Below are 20,887 nucleotides of genomic sequence, written 5' to 3' on the forward strand. Positions count from 1 at the left end.
TCAAACTCTGCACAACCCTTTCAAATGGCCAGATTATCTGTCAAGATAACAGAATCATTCTGTTCAATCTGCACTAGAAGTAAGATAAGAGCAAATCAGTATATAATAATTTGAGATTCCAAAGACCCATAAACCCTTTCTTGTTATGCCTTTTGTAATCCAATTCTCCTTTTATACCAGATACAGGCATGTATTATTTCTTGACAGTGTTGTTGTAGATTTACAGCTGTGCTCTGTTGGCAGACATTCAATAACTACGTGATTTTTAGAACTGTATTTTAGGAAAATATATGCCTGTCATATTTTGCACAGTGTAAAAGAAAGGATATAGGCAACACAGTGGCTATCTCTTTGAACTTAGGGTCTTCTGTGTATACCTATAGTTTGTGTACTTCCAGTGGCAAGTGGTAGATCACATGTAAGTGTGGCATTGAACTTACTTCTGGTTTTAGTCTTTAATAGTATTTATGGATTAGGTTTCAGCACTCTGCATAACTGCTTTACAATTCAGACTAAAACCCAAAACATCCTCATCGCCCTACTGTCAGAGGAACCACCAGCTACCATGGTGTACTCTGTCCCAAGCCCAGTCATTTTGGTCCGAAAATTGTTTCTTTGTTCTCTTTCACACTGTACAATTATATCACTTTGATAACATTTGAAGTGCCATGGCTACAGTGTACACAGTCCTGGGATTTGAAGATTGGTGTGGCACTCAAGGTTTTTTCCCCCAAAGAAATCTAAATACTTCACAGAACTTCAAATCTCAGGATTTTATAGGACAGAACCATGTCACTTATAATTGTATCAGTGCTGTCATGGATGAAAGACAACTTTTGGTCCCACTAAAAGTTCCCCACACATTTTCAAGAGACTGGTAATAATTGCAGAACATTCACAAAGTTTTAAGCAATTCTGTAAGTAATAGGTTCAAGCATCAGTCCGTCTTGATTTACCTGGACATAAGCCCCATAGAAGCTAATGAAACTTATTTCTGCACAGACATACATGTGCTGTTGACACTGGCTAAATAGGAGGATTTTTTTTCTGACAGAGGACTCTTCTCTGATTCCAACAATCAGTGTTCTAATTTACGTGTGAATTTAAATGTTTACAGATTAAAGCTGTGTATGGACTAAATTTATATCTAAGTGTAATCACTAATCACAACTGGAGTAGACCCACTAAGGATTTTATGATGAGGCAAGAAAAATGGAATTTTAACAGAATAAAAGTGTATTTGGCTGGTACTTTATCACACAATATTGTGTCCATTCTGCAGCTGCCTTGCATTCCGTTAATTACATTAGTACACCTTTTCCTTGCTAAACTCGTCAATAGGCTCTCAATCTCACAGCTGTTCCATTACTGCCTTGGTGTTAAGTCCCTTCCACTGCAGTTCTGCTTATCAGGCAGTCACATGGGGTAAGTGGCATGATTTTGATCCTTTTCCACATCTTCACCTGACAGTGATTGCAGTGGCCAACCTTCCTAAAACCGCCAGCTGCATATGCATTCACACAGCAGCAAGCTTTAGGGGGCAGTTGGCACCCACAATGCCTCTTTCTTCACACTTCATCTCAGAAAACAGTGTTTGGCAGTGCAGAAAACAGATCACACAAACATGGCTCACCAAAGCGTTATTGTAGGGGAAAGTGGTTAGAAATGATGCCAAACCAGTATGCTTCTATTCTTAAACTAACACAATTGTGGCAGGACAGTAGGCTTGTGTTCTAAGAAGGGGCACAGTTCGCATATCAGCTGAAGCTGATAACAGGCACTCCTGACCATCGCATCGAGCTAAGGGGACATGTGGAGGGATGGAACCAGGAGCACTCTCAAACTGTGATCATAGTCTTTCAGAGGGAGTATAACCTCATCCAGAACTAGTTGACAAATCTACAGCCCCAGATTAGGATTCTTAATAGTAAGCACCTCGGTCTTGTCCGGATTCAATTTCAATTTGTTTTTCTTTATCCAGCTCATTACCTATTCCAACCATTCATTCAGAGGAGATACTATCCTTAGCTGAAGCTGCTTTTGAAGGCATGGAGAAGTATATTTGTGTGTAATCAGCATACTGATAACATCCTGCCCCATGCCTGCAGATGATCTCTCCCAGTGGTTTCATGTAGATTGGGGATAGAATGGTAGCTTGTGGTACATTAGGGGTAGAATGGGGTAGAATGGCACCTTGTGGTACACCACAGGAAGAACTTCCTGACAGTAAGGGCTGTTCGACAGTGGAACACACTCCCTCAGAGAGTGGTGGAGTCTCCCTCCTTGGAAGTCTTGAAACAGAGGCTGGATGGCCATCTCTTGGGGATGCTTTGATTGAGAGTTCCTGCATGGCAGGAGATTGGACTGGATGGCTCTTGTGGTCTATTCCAACTCTATGATTCTATATAACAGCTTCTTTTTTGAGGAAGGAAGACTGCATTACAAATGGATTGACTCAATTAAGGAAACCACAGCACCGTGTTTGCAAGTCCTGAGTAGGACAGCTAATTGCAGGGTTTCTTGGAGATCTCTTGTTCACAGTGTTATCATAAGTTAAAGCTGAATTGACAATATGGAATAACAACACCAGCAACAGCAACAACAAGCAGTACAAGCAAGACAACAGAAGTTGATAGGTCGGCTTAAGGCACCCCAAACCTTGGCAGGCTAATATTCAGCCTGTGATACCATAACATTACTGGTTGTAATGACCTCAGAGGGCTCCAGCGACCGCAACGGGCCTCCTAGAGCAGTGATGGCGAACCTTTTCCATTCGCCGTGCCCGGGGGAGCCCCTGCTCCTTTCCTCGGGGCTTCGCCAGGCCTGAGGTGTCCTCCGAAGGACACCTCAGGTCTGCCGAAGCCCCGCGGGGAGGAGGAGGAGGCCGGCGGCCCCTGCTCCTTTCCTCGAAGCTTCGCCAGGCCTGAGGTGTCCTCTGAAGGACACTTCAGGTCTGCGGAAGCCCGTGGGGAGGAGGAGGCGTGTGCCCACCCTCTCCTCCTCAATTCCTTCCTTCAGCCGAACGGGCTCCAAGGAGCCTTTTTGGCCGAAGGGAAGGGAGGCCGAAGGAAAGGGCCTGGGCACCCATCCCAGGCCCTTCCCTTCGGCCGAAAGGGCACCAAGGGGCTCTTTCGGCCGAAGGGGAGGGAGGCCGAAGGGAAGGGCTTGGGCACCCATCCCAGGCCCTTCCCTTCGGCCGAAAGGGCTCCAAGGGGCCCTTTCGGCTGAAGGGAAGGGCTTGGGCAGGCCGCCTCCTGGGCTCCTCCACGGCCCATGCAGCCCCAGGCCTCTCTCTCCGGAGGGAGGCCTGGGGCTGCATGGGCCGCGATGGAGCCCCGGAGCAGCCGGCCAACTCCTGGGCTCCTCCACGGCCCTTGCAGCCCCAGGCCTGTTTCTCCGGAGGGAGGCCTGGGGCTGCATGGGCCGCGACGGAGCCCCGGAGCGGCAGGCTGCCTCCTGGGCTCCTCCACAGCCCTTGCAGCCCCAGGCCTCTCTCTCCAGAGGGAGGCCTGGGGCTGCATGGGCCGCGATGGAGCCCCGGAGCAGCAGGCCAACTCCTGGGCTCCTCCACGGCCCTTGCAGCCCCAGGCCTGTCTCTCCGGAGGGAGGCCTGGGGCTGCATGGGCCGCGACGGAGCCCCGGAGCGGCAGGCTGCCTCCTGGGCTCCTCCACAGCCCTTGCAGCCCCAGGCCTCTCTCTCCAGAGGGAGGCCTGGGGCTGCATGGGCCGCGACGGAGCCCCGGAGCAGCAGGCCATCTCCGTGGGCTCCTTCTTGGCCTCTGCAGAGGCTTCGGCCTCCGCAGAGGCAGAGAAGGAGGGAGGAGGCCGTGGGGAGGCAGGGAAGGTGGTGCGGCCACGCGCAAGAGGCACCGCCTCTACCTTTGCCTCCTCCACCCCAGGCCTCGCTGCCCTCCTCTTCCTCCGCCTCCTCCGCGAGGCCATGCGCAGTGGAGGAGGAGGAGGGCAGCGAGGCCACGCAGACCGCAGGACTAGGCTGGGGCCGGTCCCAAGGCCTTGCCGGGCTGGATCTGGCCCACGGGCTGTAGATTGCTGACCCCTGCTCTAAACACGCTGATTTTGGTGCTTTGCCTCCAGTGTTTGTTACTCCAGACTCTTTTATGAAGCCTTCCAAATGCACTATATGCCTTTCCTAATCTGTGATTGATCTCTTTATCAATCTTGGCATCTGAGGAGATGATGCTTCCCAGGTAGGTGAACTACTGAATAGACTTAAGCACAAATTTGCCTACAGTGATGTGGGGATGGTAGTGTTCTTCCTGTGGTGCAGGCTGGTAGAGAACTTCTGTTTTCTTCAGGCTGACATCTAGCCCAAAGAGCTCTGCAGCTGTTGCAAAACAAGATGTGAGGCGCTGCAGAGCTGCTTCTGTATGGCCAATGAGGCCATCGTCAGCAAAAAGCAGCTCACGGACTAGATAGTTTAGGGTCTTAGTGCGAGCCCTCAGACAGCTTAAGTTAAACAGGCTACCATCAGTACAGTAGTGTATATAAATGCCATCATATTCTTCGAGATCTGCCGTAGCCCTTTGGAGCATCATGCTGAAGAAGACTGTAAATAGCATTGGAGCGAGAACACAACCTTGTTTCATACCATTAGTTATTAGAAAGGGCTCCGAGAGAGTGTCGCCATATCTGACTTGACCTTGCTGGCCTTCATGCAGCAGGATGATCATTTTGAGGAATTTGGGGGGGCATCCTAGTCATTCCAGGATCTGCCACAGACCTTTCTACTCACAGCAGGGGTAGGCAACCTTTTTGAGCCGGGGGCCGGGTTGCTGTCCCTCAGACAACTGGGGGGCCGAAGCCAGGGGTGGAGCTTCCACCCTCCGGGGGCGGAGCTGTACACGGGGGTGGAGCTTCCACCCTCTGGGGCGGAGCTGCATGCCAGGGCGGAGCTTCCACTATCTGGAGGCAGGGCCACATGTCAGGGGTGGAGTTTCCACCCTCCGGGGGCGGAGCCGCATAATAATAACAATATTTGCAAGAAGTGACTAGGCAAGGCCACAAAACAGCAAAAAATGCATGCCACTGTCTGAACCCAGAAATGTGCAAGCAAGTCCATGTGGGGGGATCTTGCAAAGACAATACCAAGGGATAACAACAATAATAATAGCAGTATTTGCAAGGATGGAAGCTACTAGGCAAGGCCACAAAACAGCAAAAAATGCATGCCACTGTCTCAAAACACAAAGGCACAGGTAGTATAACCCCCCTCCCCCAATGAACAAACCTCTCACCTGGCTCAGTGGCTGTGGTTCTCTCTCTTTCTTCCCTCTCTTTCTCTCCCTTCCTCCCTCCCTCTCACTCTGTCAGAACTCCCCTGCATTCATATATTCATTTGTCATTTATATATTCATTTGGGGGTTCTGTCAGAGGGATTATTAGTTTAGGGTTTTGTTTAGATATTAGTTGATTAAGGATATAATGGGTTTGATATATATTGGTTAGTTAGAATGTACTAGAAGGTGATAGATAGATGGCTAGCTTCTGTGCTTGCTTATTAGGATTGGAATGTTACAATGTTAGGGAGTTACCCAGCCAGGCAGAGACTGCTCTTGTGTTGGGAGGGGTCAGTTAAACCTTAGGAGTTAATGCTACTACTTATAGGCTGTTATAGTAATATGTTCATGATGTTAATATATGTTGTTGTTATGCTTTATATGCTGCCATGTATGTTGGGTTGTGGGTTGATGGGATATATAACCATTCTTACATATACTCATAGGTTGTTAAGGTTTTATAATACTTAGTTCAGTAGTGAGAGATGTCTGGGTTTCAAGGTCACAGGTGCAAGGAGGAGATAACGCTTGGTGAGAACTTAATTGTTTTGAGAACAGGCCAGAGAGCCCGGACGAGAGAACACTACGTCATCGGGGTGGAGATTCCTCACTGCGCGGGAAGGACTGATCCAATTATTTAACTTTATTGCTTTATGGGGGTGGGTCTGCTCATGGGACTATATAACCCATCTGTAACTATGTATCTTCATTCCTGACAAAGAAGTCACTTCTGTTGCCTATACCTTTACCTTTCAATAAAGCTGTTACTTTTTAGAAGCACAGCCTCTTGTTGTTTGGGGGTGGCAATTGGGAGCCTGACACACTCCCACCCTCCCACCCTTTCTCTCTCTCCCTCTCTCCTCATAGAATCATAGAGTTGGAAGAGACCCCAAGGGCCATCCAGTCCAACCCCCTGCCATGCAGGAAATCAGAATCAAAGCATCCCCAAAGGAGCATGGGGGGGGGGTTGCAAAGATAGTAAGGGAGTCACAAAGCATAGGAGAAACATAGAATCATAGAGTTGGAAGAGACCCCAAGGGCCATCCAGTCCAACCCCCTGCCATGCAGGAAATCAGAATCAAAGCATCCCCAAAGGAGCATGGGGGGGGGGGTTTGCAAAGATAGTAAGGGAGTCACAAAGCATAGGAGAAACATAGAATCATAGAGTTGGAAGAGACCCCAAGGGCCATCCAGTCCAACCCCCTGCCATGCAGGAAATCAGAATCAAAGCATGCCCAAAGGAGCATTGGGGGGGGGGGGGTTTCAAAGATAGTAAGGGAGTCACAAAGCATAGGAGAAACATAGAATCATAGAGTTGGAAGAGACCCCAAGGGCCATCCAGTCCAACCCCCTGCCATGCAGGAAATCAGAATCAAAGCATCCCCAAAGGAGCATGGGGGGGGGGGTTTGCAAAGATACCAAGGGAGAGTAAATCACAGTCACCAAGCAGAGGAAAATACATGCACCAACCAACCTCTTCAGTGGCTCGCTCCGGCTGGCTGGCTGGCTGGCTCTCTTACTTTCACTTTCCTTTTCTCTGCCGCCTCCTCCTTTCCCTCCCCTCCACACTCTTTTATTCATAGAGGGAGGCGGAGAGAGGAGGGCAGAGCTAGGAAAACGGAGCCAGGAGGGCGAAGGGCAGAGAGAGAACGGAGGAGTGCGGAGCCCATTCGGAGGGCTGGCGCGGCCCTGCAGCCCTGGAACAGGGCTGCAGCAAGCGCCCCGGGCCTCCTAGAGGGGCGCCGCCATTTTAAAAAACAAAATGGTGGCCGGAGCGGCGCCAATCAGCGGCGCAATCAGCGGCAGGGGCGAGCGCGGGCCAGTCCTAGAGGCTTCGCGGGCCGGATGCGGCCCGCGGGCCGCACGTTGCCGATGCCTGACTCACAGTGTCGAAGGCTTTGGTGAGGTTGACAAATGTTACATAAAGTCCTTTGTTCTGCTCTCTACATTTCTCTTGCAGTTGTCTAAGGGCAAATACCATATCTGTAGTGCTCCTATTAGCTCTAAGGCCCCATTGGCTTTCAGGGAGAATTTCTTCTGCAATAGCAGGAATTAATCTGTTCAGGAGTATCCTTGCAAGGATTTTTCCAGTGATGGAGAGCAGTATTATACCTCGATAGTTTGAGCAATCGGATTTTGCTCCTTTTTTCTTATACAGGGTGATGATGACTGCATCTCGGAGATCTGATGGCAGTTCGCCTTTTTCCCAGCAACTCACAAGGAGCTCGTGGAGTTTAGCTTTGAATACATGACCTCCATGTTTCCAAGCTTCAGGTGGAATTCCGTCAATCCTGGCAGCCTTACCTTTTTTAGCACTAAAGAGACTTTGGAAATGTTCAGCCCATCAGTTCTGAATGGAAGCTTTATCTGTGATTAGTGTTTGACCATCTGTACTGTATAGGGAGCTTTGGACCTGATATGTAGGTCCAAACACTGCTTTAAGAGCTTCGTAAAATCCTCTGGAATCACCCAGATCTGCACAACGTTGTGTCTTTTCTGCGAAATTGATCCACCACTTGTTCAGAATGTCTCGGAGTTTTTGTTGGAGTTGACTACATGTGAGACAGAAGGCTGCTTTTTTACATGGCAAGGTGGCTGGGTGAGGTGTACCTGGTGAGTAGTTCTCTTCTTTGCCAATAGCTCCTGGATCTCTTGGTTGTTTTCATCAAACCAGTCTTGATTTTTCTTGAGGGAGAATCCTAAGGATTCTTCCGCAGGTTGCAGGATGCTGTTTTGATATGTGGCCAAAGTGCTGTAGGAGAAGAGTCTACAGGATGGTCTTCAAGTTTTGTTTGCAAATTTGCTTGGAAGTTGTCTCTCATGGCAGCTTGTTGAAGATTGTTGACTTGGAGTCTCCTCTTTAGGATGCCACCCCTCTTAGGTTTAAACTTAGAATGAAGATTTAGTTTACATATTATGAGGCAGAATAGAGTCTTATGAATTTCTTAAACACTGCATTAATTTTCTGGAATTAGATTTCAAGAGCTGCACCATGAAGTGTCTTGAAAAAATATGTACTGTACACAGTAAAATATTCATCTTGATATTTTACTTTGCCTCAGAAACATAGTTATACCCACTCATTCAAATCAACTAAATTTTTGCCAAAAGTTCAGAGAGGTTCAACTTAATCATTTGAGCAGAATCCTTAGGAAACAATGTGTATAATACCATATAGTTTCTGGATCCCAACAAAATTGCCACTTGGTAAACAATCCAAATGAGATGTTAGTTCTGATAGCCATTGTCTCCAATTTGGACAATTCATAGTATCACCAGAACACCCCCAAATTATTTTTTTATATCAACTCTGGTAAAAAAAAGATTCTAGTTTAAAGATAAACAATAAATGGGCATCATCATGCAAAACTGCTCTATATACATACCTTTAATGTATAAGCCCAGGTATTGCTGTATTTTGCCATATTCCACATATCAAAGGCTCCCAGCATAAACCCAATATCAGAGGAGAGAGCACCTCTATGGTATTCTGTTTGTAATCATTCACTCTTAACCTAGAAGAAAGAAGAAAAAATCCAGATGTAGCTCAGACATACTCGTGATAAACCAAATTCCCTCAAAGACACAAAAATAAACATCCATTTAATCAAGGTATATTATGGGTATGTACTATATTCACTTACATCCTACACATGTAATTGTGGCCTGCAATTTATGAATGGGCCATGCCCATGTTCATAACCCATGTATTTGTCTCCCCTCCTTTCTTTTTCTTCCTCCCTCCTTCTTTACATTTATAGTTTAAATTCTAATAAAAATATTGCTTAAAAATGAAGTGTGGAAAATGAAAAACTGTTTCTCTCAACAATTATGCAAAATGCAAATTTGTAAAAACATCTTGATCTCTTTCTCTCACTTTCTTTTGCTTATTTCTCCCTCACACAGTTTCCACATCTTACACCTTTTATATGTTTGTTTATGATAATATTTTGCATAGATAGGCATTCCATATTTTTCCAAATTTCAATTGGACTTTTGAAAATATGATTACAAAGAAAGAAAAGAGAGGATGGAAAAAAGAAATGCATTGCATATGGACATCAATTAGGCATATATGTTAATTTAAGATCATATTTACCTCAAAAATACTAATTTAATTGGAGTTAGCATCTATAAAGGACATGTATCTAAAACAGTGAGATCTTCAGACTATTAAACAATAGATGAAGAATCTTTATCTTTCCAGCCTTGGAGTACAAGTCTTTTGTTAACAGTAAGAGTGCACAGTACCCAGTTACATCTACCATTAGTTAAATTCCATGTCTAAGGGATATGATTTAAAAGAACATTTAAGTCTACATATATAAAATATTTTTCCATTTACAAAATCAATACACATTAATACATCCAACCTAAAAAGGGGTAATGGCTGAATACACCCACCACATATGACACAAAGAAGCATTATCAGTCTTCACCACCATTTAACTGAAGAGGACAGTTTCTTTCTAAATGTGTCTAATGGTTTCCAGGTATTCCTGGACCATCAATTTTTTCTAAAACCAAACAAGTTTTAAAACTAAATACTGGAACAAGGGCCAACTGTGGGTTGTAAATGTGTAGCATTTGTGGGACTCTTTTACCACTTCAAGAGTGAGTGCTTCTCTGCAGGACTGAGGACCAGCTAACAATCTGCAGGTTCTCCAGCTGGGCAGGGCTAGCTCTCTGGGCTGGGAGATGTAAGTGAGATACTGCAGGCTTTTGCAAACACAGCACTCTGCAGAGAGACAAGAGGACCCAACAACCACTTGAGAGGAAACCTGTTTCATCTGCCACCTCTTCTTCCTCTGAGACTTCAAGAGTGAGTGCCTCTCTGCAGGACTGAGGCCTGCTGCAGGTGATGCATCATATGGTGATGCAATAAAGGTAGCAAAAATGCTGTTTTGACTAAAACTTGGAGCTGTACAGAACCCCTCTGCTGAGCTGTTTCAAACAGTCAGGGACCTGTTACAATCTGGTTCTGAGGAGAATATAAGTCACTCAAGAGCTCATTGTGAAGATCTCTTGCCCACCACTTTGCTGATAAACTTAATCAGATTCACTCTGACTTAGATGCCAGAGCTGATACAGTTTTGGTTGTCCTGCTTGTCCAGCATTGATGGATACTTTTAAATTTGTGCAGACTGAGGATGTTGAAGAGGTGAGAGCCACTACATGTATACTGTTCTCTTTACCACTAGACTTGGAACTTAACCTTCAATATACATTAACTAGCAAATAAATCTCCATCATTTCAAAAAGTAAGGTTTGTACAGGAGACCTTCCTGTACTTAGCTGGTCTTTTTTTTTCTTTCTTTGGGTTTTTTTTTTCCTGTTGCTGGATTTCATGATGTTTTGATCAGACGGCTTTAATTATGATTTATGGTTTTGTTTTCAAGCATGTATCAAGTACTTCAAATACTGCTTGGAGATTCTCAGCACAGAATTGTGATTAAGGATTTTAAATGCATGTGTTTTAAAGTTGTACCACACAGCTACTTCTGAATGAGTTTACATGAGACAAGTAGACAATCACACAAATTTCTCCGGTGTATTTTTTGTTACAGCCATATCATAACATGAAAGCAGGATTGACAATATATCCCTTACCATACTAGTGGTGTTGGGCCAAGGGCTCTCATGATGACCATTATAATGATTGTGGCTGATCCATTACTTGATCCAAGCTGGATGGCCATCCAGCCTCTGTTTAAAGACCTCCAAAGAATCGCTAAGAATAAGAACAGAAAAAAACAGTTCCAAAAAAGTGAGGAAGACTATCAGTACAAAGACTCAAAAAAATGAAAATCAGACTAGACAGAAAGCCTGAATGGATACATAAGAATTGCAGTGAATGCCCCCCTTTTCATAACCATTGAATTTCTCAACTGGGAAAACTTTACTTAACTGCTCACAAATAGTCCACTGACATCTCAGTGTAATTTATACCAGATCTGTTTCATTAGTGAAGTGAGCATATCATAGCTGATAGAGATCTTATTTGGAACTGAACTGACCTTCATTAAGAATACCAAAAGGCATAAAGGCAAGTTAACAAGGAAATTAGAGTCATCATGGAGCCTATTGGAGGCAGAGAGGTACAAGGTGTCCTAAGCAACAACACGTAAGAAAACAGTTTAGATACCACCATTGTCTCCGTATCTATTCTAATAACAGTACCTGTATTACAGGGTCTGATAAAGTCCACCACAACATCTGGAATTCATATGCCTACTTGCTTTTAAGTTCTGACAAATGCCTCTGTTTGCCAGTAATGCTCTTCTGCATTCATTGTTCTTGATGTTGTTGTGTGCCTTCAAGTCTTTTCTGACTTATGTCAACCCTAAAGTGAACCTATATGGGGTTTATTTGGCAAGATTTTCTTCAGAGGAGGTTTGTCATTGCCTTCCTCTGAAGCTGAGAGCATGTGACTTGTTCAAGGTCACCCAGTGAGTTTCATGGCTCAGCGTGGAACTGAACCCTGGTTTCCAGAGTCATAGTTCAACACTCAAACCACTGTGCCACACTGCATTCTACTTGGGACGGCGATTCTGTTGACGCCCTGACTAACACCTGAGATACTGATCTCTCCAGGGCTATACACAGCATCGCTCCCAAGTGTCCTTTCTGGCCTGCTTCCAATAAAAAGCCCTGGTATACAGAAGGTCTCAGGGCAAGGAAGCGGGCTGCGCAACAACTAGAGTGCAAATGGCGGAAATATCAGCACTTATCCAACAAGACACTCCTAGAGTCTCATTTGGAGGCCTACGGAGTCGCAATAGATGCAGCTAAGAATTCGTTCTATGCTGCACGTATTGCGTCCGCGGAGTCGCGTCCGGCAGAGCTGTTCAGGGTTGTGAGAGAGCTTACTCAATTGGCTCCCCCCCTGAACCCAATATTGGACTCATCTAAAGCCTGCTGTGACGAATTTAACAACTTCTTCGTGGATAAAATATCTCGGATAAGGGCTGATCTCAACGCTGTTATTGGTTCAGAATCGAGAGTAGAGGCGTCCAGAGCTTCCGTGGACTCAGTTGTACTGGATCATTTTGAGTCTGTAAGTACCGAGGATGTGGACAAGATCCTCAGTAGCGTTAGGAGGACGACATGCTCTCTCAATCCCTGTCCTTCATGGCTGGCAGTTCAAGGGGGGTGGTAACAGAGATGTTGCGCCAAATTATTAATTCATCTTTCAGGGAGGGCCGGTTTCCATCCAGTTTGAAAACGGCCATTGTAAAACCTTTGCTAAAAAAGCCCTCCCTTGACCACCTAATTCAGAATAATTATCAGCCTGTTTCACTGCTGCCATTTTTAGGGAAGGTGATTGAGAAAGCGGTTGCCTTCCAGCTCCAGGGGATCTTGGATGACACTGATTTTCTAGACCCATTTCAAACCTGCTTCCGGGTGGGCTATGGGGTTGAGACTGCCATGGTCGCCTTAGTCAATGATCTCCGTCTGGACATGGACGGGGGTAGCGTGTCCCTATTAGTGCTCTTGGACATCTCAGCGGCCTTCTATACCATCGACCATGGTATCCTTCTGGAATGCCTGGGGGAGCTGGGTATCGGTGGCACTGCTCTGCAGTGGTTCCGTTCCTACCTCTCGTGTAGATTCCAGATGGTGGAGCTGGGGGACTGCCGCTCCGATAAGAGGGCCCTGACATCTGGGGTCCCTCAGGGAGTGATCTTGTCCCCCATGCTATTTAACATTTACATGAAGCCTCTGGGAGAGATCATCCGAAGACACGGGGCGCGGTGTTATCAGTACGCTGATGACACCCAAATAGTCTTCCATGTGTCTCCGACTGATGCAGTGACTAGGGATGGCATCTCTCCTCTCAATGCCTGTCTGGAGTCGGTAATGGGCTGGATGAGGGAAAATAGACTCAGCCTGAATCCAGAGAAAACGGAAGTACTTGTGATAAGCTCCCCCGGTCCAGGGATGGAAATCTGTCCACCTGTCCTGAACGGGGTCACGTTCCCCATGAAGGACACTGTCCACAGTCTGGGGGTGCTACTGGACTCGTCGCTTCACCTGACTTTCCAGGTGGATGCGACAGTTAGAGGTGCCTGCTATCAGCTTCGGCTGATACGCCAGCTGCGACCCTACCTGGGCCGGGGGGACCTTGAAACAGTGGTACATGCACTGGTAACCTCTCGACTCGACTTCTGTAATGCGCTCTACATGGGGCAACCCTTGTACCAAACTCGGAAGCTACAGTTGGTTCAGAATATGGCAGCAAGGCTGGTCACTGGTAGCTCCAGGGCCAGCCACATAACACCTATACTGAAAGATCTACATTGGCTGCCAATTCGCTTCCGGGCGCAATACAAGGTGTTGGTTATTACCTATAAAGCCCTAAATGGCTTGGGCCCAGAGTACTTGGAGGACCGCCTCTCCCCATATAATCCGCCCCACACTCTCAGGTCGGGCGGGAAACAACTTTTGAGAGTTCCTAATGTGAGGAATGTAGTGTCTGCACATAGGGCTTTCTCTGTTTCGGCCCCGCAGATGTGGAACTCTCTGCCTGACGAGCTCCGCTCAGCCCCCTCCCTGGAGTCTTTTAGGAAAAATCTAAAGACTTACCTCTTTTGCCAAGCTTTCCCCCACGTTTTTTAACGCCATTCCTCTCCCTTGTGCATTGTATTGTATTGGCTGCAATCGTGTTACTGGTTTTTAACTGGTTTTAATTGAAAGTGAATGATGGATTTTTTATATTGTTTGTACTGTACTGTTTTAATTTGGGGGGATTTTTATTTGACTGTGTAACTTTTGTATGTTTTACTATTGTTGTAAACCGCTGTGATCAAGGGAATAGCGGTATACAAATAAATATTCATTCATTCATTCATTCATTCATTCATTATGTCTCCCTCATCATCGTTTTAAAGTGAAAAGGAGGAAAGAGATGACATCTTAAATGTATTAGACTATACTAGGTCTCAGGTTACAAATGCTGAGATTGTGCAACTGCTTCTTTTCGTGTCATCAACACAGTACTTTGAAGAAATTGTGCTCTTGGGAACTACAATTTTAGAAACTCCCTCAGCCATGGAAACCCACTGAGTCCCCTTGGGCAAGTCACATTCTCTCAACCTCAGAGGAAGACAAACAGAAAGCCCTTCTGAACAAATCTTGCTGAGAAAAACCACTACACCATACACTATCCATTAAATCCTGCTGAAATCTTTGGGAGTTGCATCTGAATAAACTTACCTATGTCTGAGACCTGGGACATACTGAGATTACTTCTCTTGTTTCCAAGATGTAACTTAGTTACACTTTAACAGTAATGTAACAAGTGAGAATACTTTGCTTGTATGATGAGTAACATCTAGTTACTTTTAAATGTTACACATTTGGAGACATTGGGAGAGGAATGTTTCTAGTTCAGTGCCATTTCCTGTTTTTTAAGTCAGAGAAAAGTAGTAAGCAGTTAATGAGGAATGACAATGAATTACTTTTCATACTCCTTAACCAATAATAGGAAAAAGTTACTTTTCAATGGTATTTTCCTAAATTTTAGTCACTTGCTGGTTCATTGCTGTTATCAGACCACATTTCTGATGTTACATCCCCCAGCATCAGCCCTGTTACTAAGAGTAACAGTGTGATGCTGCTTTCCATGAGTACTCTAGGCCTATAGTTCTTCTAATACCCCAGTCTGCTGCACCAACAATAACAACTTTCCCACTGTCTAGACAAGTTTAATCAAAGAGTGCAGGCCTGAATGCTATTTGTGAGAATAATAGCTTGAGTCTATATGGCATTTTGTATCTTGCCTCTTCAGTCCCCAATAACACTTTGTAAAGGGTTTTTTAAAAAACAACACAACAAAAAAAAATGAAAACAGATAAACATGAAAAATAAAAACAGCACAGTAGTAGGAAATCCAACAATCAAACAGAGATCAAGATTAACAGCATAGATCAAAACAGCCTGAGCAAACTGAAAGGGCTTAAGCTAGTATTGAAAAAGAAATGGTAGATCATTTTCATAGTTGGAATGCCCCGTGTGGAAAGCCTCATTCTTAGTCATCACTGGAGGTCAAATTTAGAGAAAGGCCACCAACCAAAGGTGCTGTAATCTAAAAAACAGAGAAAGAGAGAAGTTAACTGTGTGCATCTACTCCCACATTTTAAATATGTTTAAGGTTTTAACTGTTTTCTAGCATATTTCTTATAATAGTAATGTTTAATTCCTTTTTAACATTTGTAATTAGTGTTTTAGCTGTAATTTTTTAAATTATTATAATCCCACTTGGTAGGAAGGCAGGATATACATTCAATAAAAATAAAATAAATGAATTCCACTATAATAGCAAAGAATGGGGAAAGGAAAGGAGGCATCAACAATAATTAAGATATAAGAGTCATAGTGCAGAAGACCTGAGGAAATACCATGCACAGACACCATCTGAGAGTTGCAGTAGGTAACAAAAAGGGGTATGCTTATTGCTAAGGCATGAGTATGCTCAAAATGAATACTTGAGACCCAAGGACTAGGCCATGATCTTTTTTTTTTTATGGGTGTGGGAAACCCCAAGAGAGGGGAGAAGATCTGCGGGTGGTGAAATGGACAGGGATGTCAAATATGGTCAGAATGGTGGAAAGTTTATGCAGCTGATCGGTTCTGGCCTATTGCAAGAGTGAGGAATGAGAGAGAGAAATGAGGTGGCAGAAGGAAGGTGGAGTGGAATCCTATGGAATCCTGAGGTTTGCCATTTGTAATCTCTAGTGCATGTCACTTAATGGTAGAATTAGAGCTCTCTGGGGCAGAATTTTCAGTAAAGTAAAAATCACAGAATTCAATAGGATGGTGAAGCCAAGTTATTCAAAGTGGTATCAAAGTCCTATAATTATGTAGTGTCGATACACCCTCAATTGTCAGCCATTTTATACACATGCTGAGTAGAGTGGAGAATGTGGATGGAATGAAAATACAAAGTAAATCAGCAAGTAACAATCTTAAGACTGATTCTTTATGCATCATGGCATAGCTAAATATGTTTAAAACATGTATGGTTATCTAGGTGAACTCCAGTGGGTAAAGAACAGAAATAGAAGCTCTTAAAGAAATGAAAACAAAAATGCAGGCAGAGTAAATTACTTAAATAGTGGTCATAAGATAAAACAAGTTGGAGGGTATGCAGCCAAGCCTGCATAGATAAGCATTAACATATGCAGTAAGGGGGGGGGGGAGATCTAAATACCCTAAAGGCACCAGATTCTATCTAATCTTGGAAACTGACTCTGAGTATTTCTTGTCTAAGAAACCCCTATGAAATTAATGGGATTACTATAAGGTGACAGGTGACTTGAAGGCACATACACACAAGATAAAGAGCCTTTGTCCCTATTCAAAGTGCAGAAGATAGAACTGAACCTCTTGATTAATTCTTGTTCAGCTGGTCCCATCGCAATCTGTCTTGGAATTTCTTCTGTTGACAGATGCCCACTTTGAGGTCAGAGACACAGTATATAAACATTTATACAATTACCCTGTTATTTGTGAAGAAACCACACTTCCTTATAATTTGAATAGTTATCAACTGGCAGTGGAACAAGAAATAGAATGTATAAACATAGCAATACTTGGGGTAAGTGAACTAAAATAAACAGGATTGGGACATTTTGAGTCAGATAGGCCCCATATAGATAGGCCAAAATAAAGCTGCTTCAGGTCACTTTGGAGGTATGCTGTTTAAATTATGCATGCATCCTAAGAGTCCAGAAGCCGCACCAAAGCCACGATCCAGTCCTACGGACTAGAGCACAGCTTTGGCACAGCTTCTGGACTCTTAGGACACAGGCATCATTTAAACAGCATATCTCCAAAGTGACCCGAAGCAGCTTTATTTTGGCAGTCTGCATGGGGCCATAATTACACAGTATTCTACTTAGGAAATGAAAAGATAAGAAAATGTGAGGTGGCATGAATAGTAAGGAGATATGTAGCAAAATCAGTCAAAGGATATAACACAAAATCAGGCTGAATCATGTCATAAACCTGCTGGGAAAATCTCTCAATACTGCCATAATCCAAGTCTATGCATCAACCATAGAGTCAAAGAAATGGAGAGATTTTATGATGGAGGTCAGGAAGAAACTGATAACCTACCAAAACAGGATTTTTTGTTAACCATAGGGTATTGGAATGCATAAGCAGGAAGCAGAGAAAAATAAAAGATTGTAGGAAAAATTGAACTATGATCAAGAAATTAAGCAGGAGAATGACTGACAGAGTTTTGCAAGGCCTATAATCTGTTCACCACAAACACCTTTTTCATACAACTGGAAGAGACTGTACACATGGATATCACCAAATGTCAATACAAAAATCAGATAGACTACATAATTGGGCACAGAAAAGGGAGAAGTTCTGTTCTCATGGCAAAAACGAGACAAGGAGCAGACTGCGGCACAGACCATAGAAACATAGAATTGGAAGAGACCACAAGGGCCATCCAGTCCAACCCCATTCTGCCATGCAGGAACACATAATCAAAGCACCCTCAACTGATGGCCATCCAGACTCTATTTAAGAACCTCCAAAAATGGAGACTCTACCACTCTCCGAGGGAATGTCAAACAGTCCTTACTATCAGGAAGTTCCATGGTCTGAGATAACTTGGTGAGTTAGTTTGCACAAGTATATTGCAGTTAAGGAAGTAGCTGTGTTCCTCGGTATTGCTTATTTTACAAAAAAATCTGTTACCAGTGGTAGAAATAACATGGGGAAAAAATAGCGATAGGTTCCTACATCGTGAAAAAGAAAAAAAAATAGTTCAACATTTTTAACAAGGTTTTCCTGGAGCTTGCATCCATTGTTCCAGGTCCTATTCTCTGAACCACCAAAAAAAGTTTGCTCCATCCTCAATGTGACACCCCTTCAAATACTTAAACAGAGCTATCAAGTCACTTGTTAACCATCTCTTCTCCAGACTAAACATACCCAGCTCCTATGTCTCTCATCATAAGGCATGGTTTCCAGACCCTTCACCATTTTAGCCACCCTCTTTTGGACATGTGCCAATGTGTCAACATCCTTTTTAATTGTGGTGCCCAGAACTGGACAGACTATCCTGGGTGGGGCCTGGCCAAAGCAGAATAGAGCGGCTCTATTAATTCTCTTGATCTAGACACTATACTTCTATTGATGCAGCCTAGAATTGCATTGGCCTTTTTAGCTGCCGCATCACATTGTTGAATCATGTTCAACTTCTGTCTACTTGGATTCCTAGATCCCTTTCACATGTAGTCTTGTTAAGCTAGGTGTTCCCCATCCTATATCTATCCATTTAATTTTTTTCTTGCCTAAGTGCATTTCTCCCTGTTGAAGTTGATTTTGTTAGTTTTGGCCCAGCTTTCTAATCTATTCAGGTCATTTTGAATTTTGATCCTGTCCTCTGGGGTATTAGCTACTCCTCCTAATTTGGTGCCATCTGCAAATTTGATAAACATGACCCCTATTCTGTCCTCCAAGTCATTGATAAAGATGTTGAATAGCACTGGGCCCAGGACAGAGCCTTGTAGGACCCCCCTGGTCACTTCTCTCCAGGATGAAATGGAGCCATTGTAGAGAACCCTTTGAGTTCAGCTGGTCAACCAATTACTAATCCACCTAACAGTTGCATTGTCTAGCCCACATTTTATACTAGTTTGTTTGCAAGAATATCATGGAGGACCTTGTCAAAGGCCTTACTGAAATCTTATATTTACAGTATTCCCTTTGTCCATTAAGCTGGCAATTTTATCAAAAAAATATCAGATCAGTCTGGCATCAGAAACTCATATTGGCTTTTTGTAATTATGGCATTCCCTTCTAAGTGTTCATAGACTCTCTGTTTAATGATCTGCTCTAGAATCTTTACTGGTATTAATGCCCGACTAACTGGATGATATTTATTGGGATCCTCTTTTTTCCCCTTTTTGAAGATGGGGACCATGTTTGCCCTCCTCCAGTCTGCTGGGACTTCTGCAGTTCTCCAGGAGTTCTCAAAGATTATTGCCAATGTCTCTGAGATTACATCTGCCAGTTCTTTTAATACCCTTGGATGTAGTTGATCTGGTCCTGGAAACTTACTGTATATACTCATGTATAAGTCTAGAAATTTTAGTCAAAAAATTGACCCAAAAAAACTAAGTCAACTTATCCACGGGTCAATGTAAGTACTGCACTTTAACTCTAATTTTAAAAGGAACCATCTCCTGGTGAAAGGCAAGAGCATAATCTGACTTGAAAGTACTGACTCCCCTCTGCATTCTCATCGATCTAGCCTTTAGTGTGAGTACAAACAGTTATGCCTCCTGGAATTTTGTAAGTTATTTGGCATAGTTTTTCTTCACTATACCGTTTACATCTTTTGCTTCATCCTTGACATCCTTTTTACATGTTCCTAAATTTTACCCTCAATTTATCCTTGAGTCATATCAAAATTCATAATTTTGGCCCAAACCTGCCCTCAGATTATACATGAGTTCGACTTATAGTTGAGTATATACGGTAACTCATTTAGATTAACCAGATATTCCTGTACTACCTCTTTACTTATTCTGTGCTGTGTTTCCCCTATTGTGTCCTCTGCTCCATTTCCATCAGGTTGAGCACCCTTTGCTTTTTCTGAGAAGACTGAGGCAAAGAAGGTGTTGAGTAATTCTGCCTTTTCTCTGTCCTCTATTAGCATTTTGCCATTTTCTCTACACAGTGACCCTACCATTTCCTTTTTTTTGCTTTTGCTGTGGACATACCGCTCCAAGCCCTTTTTATTATTCTTAACCTCTCTAGCAAGCCTGAGCTCATTCTGCACTTTAGCATTTCTGACTTTACCTCTACACGTACTAGCTATTTGTTTGAATTCCTCTCTGGTGATTTCCCCCCTTTTCCATTTCTTATACAGCATGCTCGCGCCATATGCGGGTGTGCTATACGTGGCTTTAACCTTACGTGGAAGGTTAAGCTGTTAGAAAGTCAAAGGCACATGCGCTGCATGTGGGAATGCTCCCCCATTAAAACAAATGGGGTTTGAGCATACGTGCTTTTTCCCATACACGGAAAGGGGGGTCCAGAGCAGATCACCCACATATGAGGAGGCCCACTGTACATGTCCCATTTAAAACTTAGCTCAGTTGAAAGTTCCTTAGTCATCCATCCTGGTTTCTGGAGACACCTCCCATTTTTTCTCCTCATTGGAACCATTTTAAATTGTACCTTCAGTTTCTCCCTTTTGAGAAACTCCCATCCATCCTGAACTCCCTTCTCTTTTAGTATTCCTGACCATGGGATCACCCCCAGTATTTACCTAAGTTTACTGGAATCATCTCTCCTAAAGTCTGTGTGTCTGACTATGCCTGGCTTCTCCTTTCCATTGTATAACAAACTCCAGGAGAATGTGGCCACTTCCACCTAAAGATCCCACCACTTGCACCCCATTAGCCAGGTTATCCCTTTTGGTTAGGATCAAATCTAAAATAGCTGACTCCCTTTTTGCCTCTTCCACCTTTTGGACAATGAAATTGTCTTCCAGGTAAGCAAGGAATTTGCTTAGAGCATAAAGTTTTGGCTGAGTTTGACTTCCAACAAATATCAGT

General features: G+C 43.9%; 1 protein-coding gene across 1 annotated transcript; it reads left to right on the forward strand.

The window, feature by feature from the left end:
* Positions 1-13,043: 13,043 nt before the first annotated feature.
* On the forward strand, positions 13,044-14,057 carry LOC149319812 (uncharacterized). Its single transcript, XM_089508166.1, has one exon. The coding sequence runs from the start codon at positions 13,158-13,160 to the stop codon at positions 13,914-13,916; it is 759 nt and encodes a 252-aa protein (XP_089364292.1). The 5' UTR covers positions 13,044-13,157; the 3' UTR covers positions 13,917-14,057.
* The last annotated feature ends 6,830 nt before the right edge of the window (positions 14,058-20,887 follow it).

This window comes from Sceloporus occidentalis, unplaced genomic scaffold, assembly GCF_023333645.1.
Source record: "Sceloporus occidentalis isolate IW3139 unplaced genomic scaffold, rSceOcc1.0.p SCAF_2, whole genome shotgun sequence".
In the NCBI taxonomy this organism is placed as follows: Eukaryota; Metazoa; Chordata; class Lepidosauria; order Squamata; family Phrynosomatidae; genus Sceloporus; species Sceloporus occidentalis.

Excerpts from the sequence above, each read along its gene's own strand:
- LOC149319812 (XM_089508166.1), top strand. The coding sequence starts at position 13,158 with ATGGGCTGGATGAGGGAAAATAGACTCAGCCTGAATCCAGAGAAAACG.